Consider the following 16,831-nt stretch of genomic DNA (forward strand, 5'->3'; position numbering starts at 1 on the left):
TACAGTTCCTTTTAATTTTATTACAAAAACAAAAACAAGATTTTCAGAATTAACAGTACAACATCATATCTACTCAGATTGACCCCAAAAAAAAGAAAAAGAAAAAAGGGGAGGGGACAGAGAGGAGGATAAGTGCGAGGGTGATGTGTGTGTCTGTGTCCGAATAAGTTTATAAATCCCACTTTAAAAAGAAAAAAAAAAAAAAAAGGTAAAATAATTAGAAAACTTGCATCTGCCCCCTCCCATCCCTAAAAAATAAAGGACATTTTCCCCATCTTATTACCACAATTTAACAAACATTGACAGAAATAAGAAGGAAAAAAAAACAAAGCAAAAACAAAGTGGACACTGTGGGGAAGACGACCGAGGGAAAAAAACAATCAGATTTCTCAGTTTATATAAAACACTTGGCAGAGGAGATGTCAAGTCCTTTTATTTATTATCCATTAGTTAAGAAACTCAGCTTTCTTTAACAGAAAATAAACAATGCTTGCAATAAAAGCCCATTTAACCACACTCACGCGCACACGCAGACACACGCACACACACAGACAATAAACCCTGATGGATGGATGAACGAAGGTGGGAAAACGAAGGTAATGAACGAAGTCTGGCTGTCCTGCTGGTTCTTCAACATGACACTTCAACTTTTACTGCCTTACTTTCAGTTCATGTATTTTGTTTTGCACTATGCATATTTTATATGCAATCAGGTCATTTATTGTGAAAATTCTCATGTAGGAACTATTGTACTGCATGTTGGTTCCACTGGTGCACCTGAGGGAGTTGCACGCCCATGTTGATGTGTGAGCATGGCAAGTTGAACCAAGAGAAGCCAATTTAATTCAGAGAAAGTTGTTTCTTAAAAGTATCTGTAAAGTGCTCATTTCACTCGTCTTACTATTTCATTGAATTTTATGTTATGTTTTAGTTCGACGGTGGCGTAGTTTATGATCAAGGTGAAGCTGTAACAACCCCAAGACCTTACAACTAACATTAAAGCCAACTTCATGCCATCAGTAAAAGAACTCTTTATTGACTTTAAGAAGAGGTAGAACTGATACCAACAACAACTAAAAAATAAAAAATAAACAAAGGGGGCGGTGTCTACGTCTATGTACACTGTGTGTGTCTGAGCGCAGGTGTGGGTCTGTGTGAAGTGTGGGGAGCCGGCCGTGGTGGGAGGGAGGGTCAGGTTTGGCAGTATGAATGGATGTTTGGGACGTTTAGTGCCGTCGCTTCTTCTTGCTCGGCGGGGCTGATGGCCGCACCTTCCTCTTCCTGTTGGAGGTGTCCTCGTCCTCATAGTGGCTCTCTCTGTCAGCTGCAGGGGAGAAACAACAACCATGAAACAGCTCTGTTCTGTGATCAACCCTCGTGGCTGATACTTGTTCTTCTACAGGGACGTGTAGTGCAGAAATACACTCAACCAAGTGTATTCATTTCTTTAGTTTTCCTCAGAGATTTTGGTTCATAATGACATGACAGCATCACACAGCTGCAGATTCCTCCACCACATCCCAACATGTGCATTCAGAGACGCTGGTCTACATAACGTCTGCAGCCTTAAAGCAATCTGTGATCAACAAGGCAGTTTCTCTCAGAGAACTGCCGCTCAATGGATATTTTCTGTTTTTATATAATTTTCTGTCAACTCCAGAGACATTTACGTGGGAAACAACAAACACTTAAATCACTTTTCTTCCCCATTCTGATGCTCAGTCTGAATTTCGGCAGGTAGTCTTCATGCCTGATTGCATCGAGTTGCTGCCATGCGATTAACACAAATATTTAAGTAGCCAAAGGCCAACTCGTGAGTTAACAGCCATATTTAAATGTGTGATTCCTGAAGAGACCGTTTGTATTTAGTCACATAACAGTTAGGTGCTGCAGATGTGAAAACTTTGCTTTTAGATGAGTACTGTGGGGTTTGTGCGCATTTGGTGCCCTCTAGTGGCTGATGCCAGACTTATTTTTAATTTTGTGGACTGACAGTGAGTCCTGAACACTCTTCAAGTGCAAGTTTTGAAAAACCAGAGTCTACAAATACAAACCTTTTCTGGCTTCTTCCTCCAGCTCATCCCAGTCTTTCCCGCTTTCCTCCTCACTGCCCAGTGACGCGCTGTAATCTGCAACACACACCCAAACAAATCTGGTTCAGTGTGTACAAGTGTGAGTTCAAGGCAAAGAGCTGTTCGGGTATGAATCATTTTCTCAAACTTTTATTGTTCATTTCATTCATCAGAGGTTCAAACTGGCCCATGGAAATCATACCAGAGTCCTCCGTCTCTGAGCTGTAATCCTCATCACTGTCTTCCTCTTCCTCTTCTTCTTCATCTGCAGACGGGTTGAATGTCTCATCCTCCATTTCTGACTCTGAATCTTCCTCGGCACCGCTTCCCTGAGGCAAAATACGGCACAAGGACAGGCATGCAATCACAAAACTAACCGCAATTTTACTGTCAGCACTGTGTTACGACGTGGAGTTCTTGAGAGGAAAAACTGGAAACATGGAACACTTTAAAACTGTAAATGTCTGCTCAGGTTATGAAACCATGAACTCACCTCGCTCTCTGGATCCAAGAAAGACCAGCCTCCCTGCTCGAAGAACCCCTCTGGGTCGTCAACGATGGTCTTCATGATCTTGGTCCAGTTCAGAGACTGGACGCCTTCTGTGTACTTGATGTCACAAGAGCTAAAAAAGGAGAAGAGAAAAAAAAAGGTGTATTAATAATCCATCTGAGGTCATTTTTAATGCATCTAAAAGAATAAGTCACTGATTAAATCGACAGCCTTACTTGAGCCACTCTTTGATGGGGTCGAGGGAGTTCACGGGCACAGCGTTGATCATGGTGACCTTCTTGTTGTAGTCCTTATAAACGATGACCACATCAAAGTTCTTCAGGTGGAACTGCACACGCTCAAAGTGAACCAGCTCCACCTCGTCTAGAGTGACCACAAAAGGCGGCTGCAGACGGAGGAAAAAGATTTTTAACAGACTGAACCGCCGGCACACATTTTAGCTTTCTTCTTCACAGACACGAATTAAACCTTTGAACCGTCTGCAGCTCAGTGCCAGCTGCTCACTCACCCATTCAGTAACATTGACAAGAGAACTGGACGTGGGTTGTAGCAGGCAGGTACTCCTGTAGGGGGCGCCCTGGAACCTGTAAACAAAAGAGGCACAGGCCACGAGCTCACAGGGGTGTCCACTTTGTCCTATAACGTTCGCATCGGTTCCCGGCGGCTTCGTTTACTCACCCCAGGTCTCTGAAGGGCACCTCGAACTCCAGCTCCTCTTTAGTCAACGTCTCCACCTTCTCGATGAAGTTCTTGAAGGCCGACTTGAGCTTGTGCCTCATCTCCCGCTCCATCTGCTCGGCGTACAGGTCGTCTCGGTCGTGCATGTGTTGGTGTTTGCCCAAGTCTGTGGTGATCTCGCCCACCTCTGTGTAGAACTGGACGTCCGTGTGGCGTCTCTTACCAAACATGATGGCGTTCTGGAGAGAAACGCAACGGTTTTTAGACCATTTTCAGACTATTTAAAGGGAATCGCTTGGACATAATGAGAGACAGCCGATGAGTGAATATGCTGAAGTATTATAGATCAGTGAGACGCTTAATTAGAGTTAACATCAAGCTCCACCTAGCAGAGCGCTCAAGGTTATAAAGGGGAATGTGGGGGTGGGGTCCCCTAACCCTGCTCCCATGAAAGGGGAACGTGCCTGCCTTCAGCTACTCTGAACCAAATACACTGTGCTAAGCTAAAGGCTCGGTCACAGACCAGTCAGTGGTTGTGCCAGGGGGTCACTGGCCTGTGCGACTGAGGCCTAATACAAGAAAAGATCAATTAAGCTCAATCTCAAATATGCCAGACGTTTACAAGTCTCTTTTTTATTGCAAAGTGTTAAGTCTTTGAGGTGAAACGTCTTCAAACAACTTAAAGAAGTCCAGACGCTTTTCTTTCCAAGCTCCTTAGATCAAATCCAAATCCAGTTTATTTATATAGCACATTTAAAAACAAAGTTTGCCCAAAGTGCTGTACAGAAACAAAAGGGTAAAAACACAAGATAAAACCACAGGCACTCACATAAAAACATAACAATACACATAATAATCATCAACTCACACCAGTCTGAACTCTATCGAAAAAATGGGTGTTTTCAAAAGCGACTTAAAAACAGGAAACGAAGATGCCCGTCTAATATTTAAAGGCAGCATATTCCAAAGTTTGGGGGACATAATTGAAAAGGCTCGTTCTCTTCTACGTTTTAGCCTAGATTTTGGGACAACCAACAGCAGCTGGTCAGCTGATCTAAGGGTCCATGAAGGAATATAAGGCTGAAGTAACTCGGAAAGGTATGGGGGAGCAAGACCGTTTAGGCTAAATGGTCTTGCTAACTTGAAACTGTAAACCTTGTCAAAGCACCATTTTATTTTCCTGTGGAGCCCAGACATCACACCCCAACTATGAGCTCTGATGACATCAGATCACTGAGCGTTTGGTTTTGTAATAGTGATTTTACACAAATAGGAGTTTAAATATACAATGTTAAAATAAATTAAGGGAGCACTTGATCATCACAGCGTGGAACAAAGTCTGTGAAAGTTCAGTCTGTCAAGTGAGGAAGCAGAGACCGCTGTGAATACACTTCAGCTGCTTTGCTGCAAATCAGACTGACAGGAGAGAAAAACAGACTGCCCAGGATAGTTGCTGCTACCGTCTCATGCTGATAAGGACACAAGCAAAAACTAAAGAAAACCCAGTCTGGAGGTAGGAGCAGAGAGCTCTGCGGACACCTGCTACCCTGTGATTATCGAGTGTTGCCCTTACCACAGGAGAGTGAAGGCTCCAGATATTTTGAGGGTGCATTTTTGAATGAGCGTACCTTGAGGTGGAAGTGCAGTACGATGATCATCTCACCGTCACACGGCTGGAAGATGGCGTGTTTGATGTTGTTGTAAAGAATGTCCACTTTATCACCGCGGACCGACGTGAAACGAAAACCTGCGTGGGGGAAGAAGAGAGAGAGGGAGAGGGTTTCCCAGTTTTAAAGACAACATTTCCGAGATTTGGGCATCCTCGTTTCCCAGCATTCCCATTGACTGCTGTCCTCACCATTAGTATGAGCCTCCAGCGAGCCCTGCATCCTCTTCTGCGCGATGTTGGGTCTGATGTAGAGGTCTTTGAGTTTGGGGTTGCTGCGGTTGAGGTTGATGACCAGAGAGTCTTGCTTGACGATGCCCTCCTTCTCCTTCTCTTCGGCCTCTCGTGTTTTGTAGCGCTTCTGCACCTCCTTGATGATGCGGAAGGCGTTCTGCAGGTTGGTGGAGGGCACCGATGTGTCGCCGGGAGCCTTCAGGTTGGACGCCCGGTACGTGCTGAGAGGCAAGCGAAGGAGAGAAAAGGATCATTGGAACATCTGCTCCTTCAAACACACAGAGTGACCTGCCAAGGTGTGAGCAGAGAAATCTACACGCATGCCGATAGAAAGACCTAGAAAGACTCACATTTCTTTGACGAATGTGGCTTCAGGGTTGGGGAAGATGTTTCCCTCCTGTCGGCCCAGTGAGCTGCCAGGGACGTAGAAGTTGATCCTCAGGTAGGTGTAGTCTCCTTCTACAGACATACTGATGTTCTAAAAGGCACAGAAACAAGAAAAATGTCTGTAATTAATACCAAAAAGGTAACGCAGACTCATTGTGTACATAAGTGCAACTGGATGTAGTTGTGGTACCTTGATGGTGGCGATGTGAAATGGTGTGGCGATGCCAAAGACGGGCATGATGACAGTCTCATATTTCTTGTCGATGAAGATCTTCATGTCCCGGATGTCCTTTTCTCTGGGCATCTGAGACACGTTCTTATAGGAGACGTTAGATTTCCGGGCCCTGAGAGGAAGCAGAGTGGAGTCGCTTAATGAGGAGAAACTTAATTAAAAGTCAGAATTTACAGTTCTGCTGCCAACTTCTCTCCCCTGGGTTTATTTTTTTTTTTTAAAAAAGAACAAAAATCTAGGTGCTTATTAAAAGTTTCTTGTGTGGCGTGCAAAAAACAAAGCTAACACCCCAAACATCTTTTCGCTCACACTGAGCAGACGCCGACATTGATCAAATCAGCGATGAGACACACAGACTGTCCCGCGTCACTTTAGAGCACTTTATAACACGTCTTGCACAAAAGCGGACCAGCACGTTTTAAAAGGCGCAACTTTTATTTTGATGGCAAATGGATCCAACTTCCTGTTTGTTTTGCACTTTTTAGTTTCACTGAAGCTCGAAGAGTAACAAGTCAGACTGCGGAGCAACACCATAAGCAATTTGCCAGCTGATCAGGGAATGTATGATTTTTTTCTAGCAACAGGTGGGTTGCTAGAAAAAAAATAAGAGTCACAACACAATCAAGGCTTTTGTGACTTGGCTCTTATTCACACGATCCAATTCAGACACCAAAAAGGTCCACAGGTTATTAGTGTCACACAGGACCAAAGTCTTTTGCTACCGCCCCCTGCTGGCCTTTAAACACTTTTCCCTAAAGGTTTCCACTTTTCAGCTCAACAAAACTCCAGCTTTTACATCATCTTTGGCAGGAGCCTTCAGCTCAAGTTTAAGGAGGTCCAGTTAGAAAAGTAAAATTAAGACGAGTTCAACACTATTTATTATTAATTATCACAATGACCTCGAGGGTCCGCCGATAATAAAATATTTATCATTTCAAGTTAAATAAAGTTGACATTAAAAAAATAAATCTACATCATTTGAAAAAGAAAAAAAAAAAAAAAAAAGGTCTAGTTTGAGTTTCTTTCACGCGTAAACGATCTCAGCTTCACAACTTCTTCCTCCCGTTTCCTCGCTCGAGAGTTTTCTGTTTTCACACATGCTCTGAATAAACGATTTGATTGGTTGAGCAGCATCATGTGGGATGAGTTACAATGTAAGTGATTGGTCTGTGCGTTTCCTCTGTACAGACCAGACCAGTCTGGGTCCAGATCTGGACTGCGCTACACTTACTGGTGACCTACAACCTACAGCAAGCATTTGCGTGATCGAGCACTACATTGACTCCCCCCACTCTAGTTTAACCGGAGTGGATCTCTTTAACACATTCATGCCGTTTCTTCACCTGATAGCTTCAGTTCATTATGGATGGTGAGAGTACCGACTCACTTCTGGATCTGCTGCTCTCCTTTCTGCTCCGTCAGACGACGCTTCGCTTCTTCATTTAAGTGATTGGCCAACTCCTTCTGGTGAGCCCGCCTCTTCTCCTCCGCCGTCATCTCGTTCTAAGTTTGACAAAAAACACAACTGAGTGACCACACGGAGACACCAACGCCATGTTTTCTTTTAAAAGCTATTTTTAAAAAAATAAGGTGGAAAAACACAACACACATGCAGAGAACAGATGTGTTAAAGCTTTGGATGGACAACAAACAGAAACAAACACAAAAGTGTCACTCAAATAAAAATGACGATTTCATTCCCATCAGCAAAGGGATTTTTGAGACTAAACCAGTTCAGCTGATGAGATTTTAGGAAGAAACAATGAATACTTACCTTCCCAAGTAGCTGGTAGAGTACAAAGACATTCACACTCTTAGTTATCAAATCTCCGTCAAGGCGGCAAAAATCACAAAAAAAACAAAAACCACCAGTCACACGTTGAGCGACGCACGTGTCCACACTTACCCTGGTTCTGTCTGCGAGCAGAGCGGCACTGCGAGCGCCTTTCCCCAGCAGCTCCTCTGCGTCGTCGACCTCCTCCTCCTCATCCTCCTCGTCATCATTCTAAAAGAAGCGAAAACAGCGATCACTTCCTGCTCTGTCTTATTTAAATCAGATTCAGCACACAAAGAACACTTAAAACATGGACGGTGACAGAAAAGGTGAAGCACCACGGAAAGCATCTGTAATCATGTAAATATCAAGCATTTCTATAAAAAGTCGAGAGTTGCATCTCAGGTGCTGCTGCTGAGGACGCACGATATACAAACTGTGAATAAGAAAGAATAAAATCCTAACATCTGGATGGCACATCAGCATTTCCCCACACACAGACTTTACTCTGCTAGACTGCCCAGTTGTATTATGTGACTTGTTTTAGCATTTTCTCACACTTTTGAACCCCTCCCTCTTATTTTGAAAGTCCAGTCGCTGCTCCTTCCCACTTTCCCTCCAACAAAGAAATCCTCTGCAAGCCTCACAGTCTGCAGCATGTTCATGCTGCTCTACCACGAAGCTCTCAAATGGACAAAAACCTGCATTTCCAGACCTGGAGTCCACGCACAACAACAAACTGGCCAGAGTTAAAGCTCAGCGCTGACACATTAATTATTATAGCAGGCATCACTAACCGAATCACACACATACAGTGCTTTTAAAGCGCACCAGGAGTGTCCAAACACTTTCCAAAAGTACCATATTTATTAATGGGGAAGAAAAACCCCACTTTGTTTTCAGTAACACAAGAATTGTCATGATGGTGATCAGTTGTGTTCAAGCCTAAACACAGAGAATAAAATAACAACGACAAAGCGGTCAGCAGTACGTGAAACTTCAGTGAAGCTGCTGAACGTCAGCGTCTCAGGCTCATTTTAAATGTGAGTTACTATTGTGTGTATTATGTCTTATCCATGTTGTTTTGGTTGCAACATGGATCAGATGGTGCTGCCACCATGAGGTGAAAAGAGAAATTACACTTGCCACACACTGCGGTGGCAAGCCATAAATAATACTTAGGTAGGAGGCAGTACTACTCAGTTAACCAGCAGAGCCACAGCAACCCTAAGAGGTGTGGACCAACACCTCTGTCCATATAATACACGATTATAAATGTATAAAGACGTAAATACTCCTCTTCAGCTCCTGATTCATATAGACAGCAGACACAGTGACCACGTACCTTCAGGAAGATTCCCACGTTTTTGATCTTTTTCTTCACCGGTGTGAGGACTGTGGCGGCCTCCTCCTGTCATACACACACCAGGACATCAAAAAGATTGACCATCATGTTTCAGCATCAGCATGAAGACAGCAACTTAACCAGATGCACATGTATCTGCTTAACAGTGTGTACAGACCAGTCATTACTGTTTTTTATGAGGCTGCTTACCTCATTGATCTGTATAGTGTCACCAAGAAACAAGGCGTACTTCTTCTGCTCTTCTTTTTTCGCATCTTTATTCACCAAGTCAGAAAAACCCAAACTGACGCTGAGCACCATGCCTGAAGGACACAAATGTCTCCATTTAAGAAACTTATTGCAAAATTAATGCATAAAACCACCTGTGCGCTTAACAGAGTCGACAGTCTCACCTTTTTTTAGTTTGTACTGATTTTTGGCGTTCAAAACCAGCGACCCTTCTCTGAACTCGATCCCCATCGCAAAGCTACAACAAGGAAACAGACATAAGCGTTCTGAATTCGAGGACGTCCGAGAGAAGAAAGCCCCTGTGGGTACTTACCCAAGGTTTTTGGTCAGCTTCTGCGCGAGCTCCGCCTTCTCTTTCTTCACGTACTCCATGACTGCATTGTACGCGTCACAGATTTTGACTCCTGTGGAGGACATGCAGGAGGTTTACACACAGACAGCACTGACACTTTTCTCTCCTGCACCCTAAAACTCATTAACACTTCAGTCATTCTTTCAGGTTAAAGCAGAGACATTAACGAGTTACAGTTCAGGTTCAGTTAAAATGTAAAATATGTGATGCTGATTTTCATCATGTAAGACAGTCTGATCCCCCCCCAAAGAGCGAGGGCTAAACCAACTGTCTGACCTTTGACCTTGAAGCATTGCATATGTATTTTCTCTGACCTTTGGCGCTAACAATGAAGGTTAAAGCAAATCCTCTTTCAGTGTTAGCAACTTGAGCTGTTATATGCAAAACTTTAACATCTTACACTGAACACTAGACTGCTAACAAACAAATCGACCAATGGAACAGATCACATCCCTCCAAGAAGCAGCAATGGGTATTTTTTAAAGGTGCTACTCAGGTGACCTGAGTTTTTGTATTTGCACACAGACTTTATTCCCAGTGCTTCAAACTCTGAAACTCTTCACTGTGCAAAGATTATAGAAGAGACCACAAACCAGCTCACTCCCAGTGATTCCATGCTCCTGAACTCACCGTGCTTGAGCTCCTTGAGCAACTCCTCTTCCACCAGCAGCAGGAAGTTGTAGTTGTCCTGCATCTCCTGAGAGGGGTCCACCATGAGTGTGCGCACCAGGTTGGAGCAGTATGACTTGTAGCGGATCCCCATGGCACACGTAATGGCACCAAAGTGCATGTGGTTCTTATCGCTGCGCAGAGAGAAAACAAGGGAGGGTTATTGATCACTGGTCTCTGCTCCTCGTCTTGTCCTACTGACTGAGTCTATAATCTGTGAGCTGTACTTAGGCACAGTTTAATAAATCCTAGTGTTTTCCTACTTGATTTTTAAAAAAAAAGAAGAAAAAAAAACTGTTTAAGAGCAGCTCAGTATTTTGGGGAAGGTGCTGGTTTGATTCAGCGTTTAGAGATGATTAGCACAGCTCATCTATCTGGGTGTTAAACAGGTGAGTCACCAGGTATGTTAGCTCTGCACTGAGATCCACCTGAAAGCATCTCTGAAGCTCATTAACACTCGAACACTTTAATCCACATCAAAGATTAAACCATAAAAACATCAAGCTGTGGCTAAAGACTCATAAATCTACTCATCTAATGCTGCACTACATGTTTCCCATAAAATGTAATGGGGGGTTTTTATTCAAGGCTGCTGGATTTCTGCAAAAATCCTGATTTAAGTTTTCACTCCTTGAAAGTCAACTAGGACCAACCTTAAAGCTCTTGTGAATGTGAATCTTAAGGAAAGCTTTGCTTAAAAATTAATTTTAAAAACAAAAAACAATAAATTAATAATTTCCAGCCCTACCAAAACCAATTTATTTAATTGTGACAAAATCAGCCGCAGACGCCTCCTGGCTCTAAGTGAGACTGGGCCCGCACACACCTGACCACGCTGAACTTGAGACTGTAGTTCCCGCCGCTCTGGATGATGGGAGGATAACACATCTCCACAGTGGACGGATCCGCACCGCCCAGGTACTTCTTTTCCTCGATGGCCTTCTCCACTGACTCCGCCAGCTTGCTGTGACGCACTTTCTGTTGGAAATGAGCAAAAGATACAAATAAAGACGAGTGGAGGCTGCTCCAGTATTAGTTACAACTTCAAGGACAGAGTTTCCAAAACTAATCTGAGAGTGTTTGTGCATTATTACAAACTGTGCTACACAGGACCTTGATAATCGACTGATATACTGATGACCGAAAAGTGATGCAAACACTATGATATGACATGGATAAATTGTGTCTTTTAAGCTGTTTTGAGCACTGAAAGCAGACAGCAACACACAGCTTGAAAACACAAAATGACACAAAGTCCAGCTGCTCCTCCCCCCTCACCTCATCAGCATCAACGATCTCCATCACGCGCTCCTTGAAAAACTTTGAGTAAACCTCGCTGGTGATGGCTGCTGCCTTCTTCATCAGGGCCAGCTCTCCGTCTTCCTTCACCGCCATCGTGTAGGCGACCACAGCACTGATGTCCACCTGAGGGCAGAAGCAGAGTACAGCTGATCACGACTGAAACGGGAACGTAACATTCACAGACCTGGCCGATGTGTTGGGATCGCGCCTCACCTTCTCCAGTCCCTCAGCAGAAAGCGTGTCATTCCAGCTCTTCATGTACTCTCCTGGGAATTTGTCTTTGCTGAACACGCCCACCGTCTTGCCCTCTTTGCTGCCTCTGATGGCCTCGATCATCTTGTCAAAGTTGGCCTTGTTGCTCTCGTTCTGAAAGACAAGTAATACATGAATAAAAGGCTGAAAGGAAAAAAAATAAATAAATCATTTTTAGCAGACTCCGCCTTCCCCTCCTCCAAGGCTGTTCAATTTAAAACCTTTTAAATCCCACACGAGGCATGTGTTGACCACCAACGAGGCGCTACGACAGGCACTGATGTTCCTGTTTAACGTTCAGCACATTTGCAGAAACTTTGATTCCTGCCAATCCCAACTTAGTGCTCTCTGCAATCTGACAAAAACCTGCCTCTCCCGTCTCCACACGAGTGCAGAACAATCACATCTGAGTCATCCTTCTCTCCACACGACCATCTCCTCTGTGCCGGCTGCATCTGCTGTGGTCTCTCGTCTCCAGCTACAGGCTGACAATTAACCACAGTCCTTTCGTGGAAGTGGTAGCCACGTGCATGAGAAGGATGCAGTTTTTGAAGTATGACTACTCCACCCTCTACAACCCTTGCTTTTCTCTGCAAAAGGCCCTCACAACAAGTCCTCCACCTGCTTTGAGCGGTTCGAGCATGCAGGGGGTGTCCAGAGAGGAGGAAGGACATCAGATAACAGCGTCAACCCAAGATGTTGACGTGATAGTTTGTGCAAAACCTCACTGGACTGCACCTATGACTACACTCTGACTGCTCTACAAAGTGCAGAAAAAGGTAGAAGGGAAGAAAGTGCTTATATGAAAAAGGCTTGTGCTAAAAAGCTCAAAATAGAAAACTGATATACAAGACCAGTCCATCTGTAGGATCATGACCGCTGCCTGTCCTGCTCTGCTCCTCTCATGGAGTCTTTTATCACCTATGAGTACGACTCTGTTACAAAATAAACTGCCTTGAAATGACTTCTGTTGTAAATTAAAACAAGTAATAATAACATCTTTAGATTTGAAGATGAAAGTCAGCAGATACATACGTGGCTAAAAATCTCAATACCCTCCAAACCGAACAAGCTATTAGTTATTATCAATTTCTGGCTCTCTTCTTCCTTTCACCACCAAATATTCATGGCAGATCGCTGCCCCTCCCTTCTGCCTGGTTCTGCCAGAAGTTCTTCCTGTTACAAGGAGGTTTTGCCTTCCCACTGCCGCCAAATGCTTGTCATGCGATTGTTGGGGTTTTCTCTGTAGTACTGCAGGAGCTTTACCTTACAATAAAAAACACTTTGAGATGACAGATAAGTAATAAAACTGCATTGGATTGAACAACATGTGATTTGTAAAGAAAAAAAAGAAGGCTGAAGAACTCAAACCACAAAAGAGGAAGCTTTCCATTTTTCTCAAGCGCTCGATAACAAATCAGATTCCTCTTTTTGGACAAAACCAGCCATTAACAAAAATCACACTCTCTCACCAACTTCTGTGTGTGTGTGTGTGTGTGTGTGTGTGTATGAGGCGACTTCACGTGCGTTACCTTTTCTCTGGTGAGCAGGGTAATGGGCGGGACACCATTGGCATTCTCGTTGCCTTTAGTTATAGCCACCTGCTTGAGGAAATCCACCTTTTTCTTGCTGGCGAGGAAGATGATTTTGGTGTCGCAGAATACCATGATGGTGTCGGTCAACTCGTAGCCAAACAGCCACGTCTAAGAAAAAGAAAAAAAGAAAGAAAAAAAAAAAACAGTACAAATTTAAACAGACTCACTGGAGAAGCTTGAGGGCTGTTTTTGGAATTTTGGGGGGGGGGGGTGTGTGTTACTGTTTTGGAGCTAAATAATGATTTTCTACTTGAATAACCCTCGAGGACAGCTGGTTGTAGATGCATATTGCATTTGCTTTTCTGGAGACACAGGATGTAACAAGCTGTAGCTTGTGTCCCCCCCCCCAACAGTTTATATCAAGTTATTGCAGTGCAAGGGCAAACTGCATCTTAAAACCTTCGCACAACACAAATATTCAAAAGGTAATCCACCCACATCTCCCCTAACATGCAGGCGTTAACCGTTGTTATCTGCAGCCAGACTGCAACTCGATAAAGACAAAGGACAAATGAGCCTTCACACAGCTGCTGTAAAATGTTTATCTAAGATATAACAGATACAATGTGCTTAAAGACTTTTGGGAACTACAAAAGAGATTTAAGCCAGACCCAATTTTGTTAAATTAGGTTTCAAATACTCAATGGTAGCTGAGATTCTTGCAAAAAACAAACAAACAAACAAACAAACAACAACAAAACCAAAAAATAATAAAGCCAATTGAGTAGCTCAGACTAACTCCAGTCGCTCTGCAACAACCATTTCCCTTCCTAAATGCACAGAGAGAAAGGCGTATGCTTGCATTCCTTTCACATGCTGCTCCACACTTACCTGTATGGCTGTGGATTTGGCATACACAATTTCCTCATCAACCCCCACAGACACCACGATAGCGTCGACTTTGCCAAACTCATCTTCTCCCTTCTGCAAAACGCAAACATACACACAGTTTGATGTCACGCATGAGATGATAAAGAGCATATAACAATGAGGTCCACAGTGAGGTGCTCCTACTCCATCTGGACTTGTTCTTTCGGGAACTTGTGGCACAGACACACAACTCAAAGTTAATCCACTTTATCATTCAGGATATCCGGCTATATTATATTAAGTCCCATTAAAAGTGCTTTGGAAGCTTTAAATGGCAGTTACAATGCACATGAAACAGTTATGCAGCCTGAGAGCATGACATGGGGTCAAATATGAGCTGAAAAGTCAGCAACAAGAGCCAGCAGCTCTTAAAATGTACTTCAATCTCTGAAAAAGAGTGCATTTAAGATTAAAATAATTCACCCAGGAATCCTCAAACAAAGGCTAGAGCGGTTATAAAGAAAGCAGCTCTGGGCATCTTGCACATGTCACCAGGATGCTGGCGTTACTCTCAAGCTAACTAGCCTGCTAACGTTAGCATGCAGCCAAGTGCGAAGTGGCAGTAAATGTAAACAAGTGGTGCAGTTAGCCACCTGTCAGGCACATCTATGTGCCTGACGAAGCTCACAGCACGGCTTCATCTCAGTTTAAGTGTTAAATCAGAAGTGGCTGGTTTATTACACAGTTAGCCGCTCGGCTAATAAGTTAGCTTGGAGTAAAGTTAACATGCTAGCACGCTAGTTAGCGTAGTGAATGGGGCGATTTTGGTGCGCTAACCAGAGGCAGCCAGCCTGCCAGTAGAGACAAGAACAAAACAAAATAAGTGTGGTGCAAAGGTTGGGTTCGTGTGTGAAATAAAAAGGAATAAGAGCGCAGGTGGCGACCAGTGTTCGCCCTGGACACGAGTGAGGGACACATCACCGCTCACCCCAACAACAGTGCACTCGCTCGGGCAAGAAAAACGCGGCTAACTTGACGCCAGCAGCTCCACTTTTCTACACTAAAGCACACCAGGCGGACTCTCGCCTCACATCAACTCCCCCTTTACTTCATTTTATTTATTTTACCTTCCAGTTGCTGTATAGTCTCTTGATCCGGCGGTAGTATGCGTCCTTATCTAGGTTTACCGCCATTGTGAGCGCTCCGTTTCAAACTCCAGCTCCCGGCTTCGCTTCGCAGCAGGCCGGATGAGGATGATGAGCAGCGTCAACTAACAACAACGCACTTTCTTTCCACGCCTGCTGGGCTCCAAATACCACCAATAGATGATGCTGCTGCTGCTTCCCTTATAATTATACAACTGCGGTCCTCTGAGCTGAGGAGACATGTAAAAACACAGCGCACGCTAACCTTACAGCACGCTTTTACCTGCTTTAAAACTCGCGAAATTATTAAAATTATAATTTTTCCCACCTCCCACTCGACACACACGACCACGTACACGCCAATCTGTTATAATTAAGTCCACAGCACCCCCCTCCCCTCCAGTCTTTTTTCCTCCCTCCCCCCCTCTCCGAGACTTCACACATCAGATTTTATAAAAACATTTAAAACCGTAAAACATAACATAACGCTTCATTATATTTTCTCAGCAACAAAAACATAATAGAAAAAAACAATCGTGTAATTTCACCTCGATTCAATTTTTACTTTCTTATTTTTATTTATTTTTTTTTTTATTTTAGTATTTTTTGTGGCGCATTTCACACATTATCTGCACAACAGCACCCCCTGTCTAGTGTTGACCACGCTGCATTTCCCGCCACCGCGGTTTTTCCCGCCACCGTCATCAAACGACTCTTTTGACGTCATTCTCGCGATACCAGCCGTGGTTACGTATCGCCCGCTATTCTCTCCCAGTTTAATGCTTTTTCTCTGCAGGGTGATGTTTTATATGACGGACGCTCATTCTTTGTCGGGTTTTCATTGACTAAAATTAACGCAGATTTTTATTTAATTTATTAGTTTTATATGTTTGTGTGTTTGTGTGCATACATTAATCACTGTTCTTCTTCCAGGGTGGCATGATTGTACAGCATGATTTAATTACCTTGAAAAGAAGAATTGGGTACATAAGTCTGAATTCATTTGGGGTTTCTTTCTGATTCATACTGCGTGAACAGTATGCATTCAGGCTCAAACGTACAAAAACACACAAATGTTTTAATAAGTGGAGCTGAATGTCTTAACGTACGGAGGTCTATTATATAGCTTGTTTTTATTGACTGAGTAGACCTGGTACTTCCGTTTTGCAGAATAAGGAAGTCATTTTTTAATGACGTTAATGAATGTTAATGAACCCGTTTTCCTAATAATAATTGTTAATTAATAAACTTTTTTATCATTATAATATTTATAATAATGATAACAATTATATTATTGAAGCTTGTCTTTCCTGTTACATCACATTCCTCTTGAATTTTTCAATTAATGTTAATGAACATATTTTCCTACTTCAAGAGAACCATCAAATCCACTTTTTATCAAATTAAATATTCTCACATTTAAAGATTAGTTGACCTCAGAACTGTGCAAACAATGTACAAAGCAGCAAATAACTCTTTGTCCCACAACATTCAGAACTTGTTCCAAATAAGACCAAATACTCATGACCTGAGAGGAATCCTTATGTTCAGCAAGCCA

The 16,831-nt window shown here is 43.3% G+C and overlaps 1 protein-coding gene across 3 annotated transcripts; it reads right to left on the minus strand.

The window, feature by feature from the left end:
• On the minus strand, positions 1-15,688 carry supt16h (SPT16 homolog, facilitates chromatin remodeling subunit). 3 transcript variants are annotated; one of them, XM_025900594.1, is made up of 26 exons: positions 15,602-15,688; positions 15,256-15,503; positions 14,150-14,242; positions 13,256-13,426; positions 11,685-11,837; positions 11,448-11,594; positions 10,996-11,147; positions 10,131-10,303; positions 9,462-9,552; positions 9,313-9,386; positions 9,110-9,222; positions 8,900-8,965; positions 7,687-7,785; positions 7,555-7,566; positions 7,168-7,283; positions 5,739-5,892; positions 5,512-5,639; positions 5,120-5,382; positions 4,890-5,008; positions 3,262-3,500; positions 3,092-3,167; positions 2,799-2,968; positions 2,566-2,695; positions 2,275-2,401; positions 2,055-2,129; positions 1-1,324 (listed from the first exon to the last, which is right to left on the minus strand). In XM_025900594.1, exons 2-26 carry the CDS (start codon positions 15,319-15,321, stop codon positions 1,227-1,229), a joined length of 3,105 nt encoding a protein of 1,034 aa, XP_025756379.1. In that variant the 5' UTR covers positions 15,322-15,503; positions 15,602-15,688; the 3' UTR covers positions 1-1,226. The 3 variants fall into 3 exon arrangements, with proteins under 3 accessions (XP_025756379.1, XP_025756376.1, XP_003459448.1); XM_025900591.1 differs by having other exon boundaries at positions 15,256-15,659; XM_003459400.5 differs by lacking the exon at positions 7,555-7,566 and having other exon boundaries at positions 15,256-15,659.
• Positions 15,689-16,831: the final 1,143 nt, after the last annotated feature.

The sequence above is a fragment of the Oreochromis niloticus genome, linkage group LG3, assembly GCF_001858045.2.
Source record: "Oreochromis niloticus isolate F11D_XX linkage group LG3, O_niloticus_UMD_NMBU, whole genome shotgun sequence".
NCBI classification, from domain to species: domain Eukaryota; kingdom Metazoa; phylum Chordata; class Actinopteri; order Cichliformes; family Cichlidae; genus Oreochromis; species Oreochromis niloticus.

Excerpts from the sequence above, each read along its gene's own strand:
- supt16h (XM_025900594.1), bottom strand. The coding sequence starts at position 15,321 with ATGGCGGTAAACCTAGATAAGGACGCATACTACCGCCGGATCAAGAGA. Across the intron at positions 5,383-5,511 it reads GCCACATTCGTCAAAGAAAT|CACGTACCGGGCGTCCAACC; the intron begins GTGAGTCTTTCT and ends CTTGCCTCTCAG. Across the intron at positions 2,402-2,565 it reads TCTTGGATCCAGAGAGCGAG|GGAAGCGGTGCCGAGGAAGA; the intron begins GTGAGTTCATGG and ends ATTTTGCCTCAG.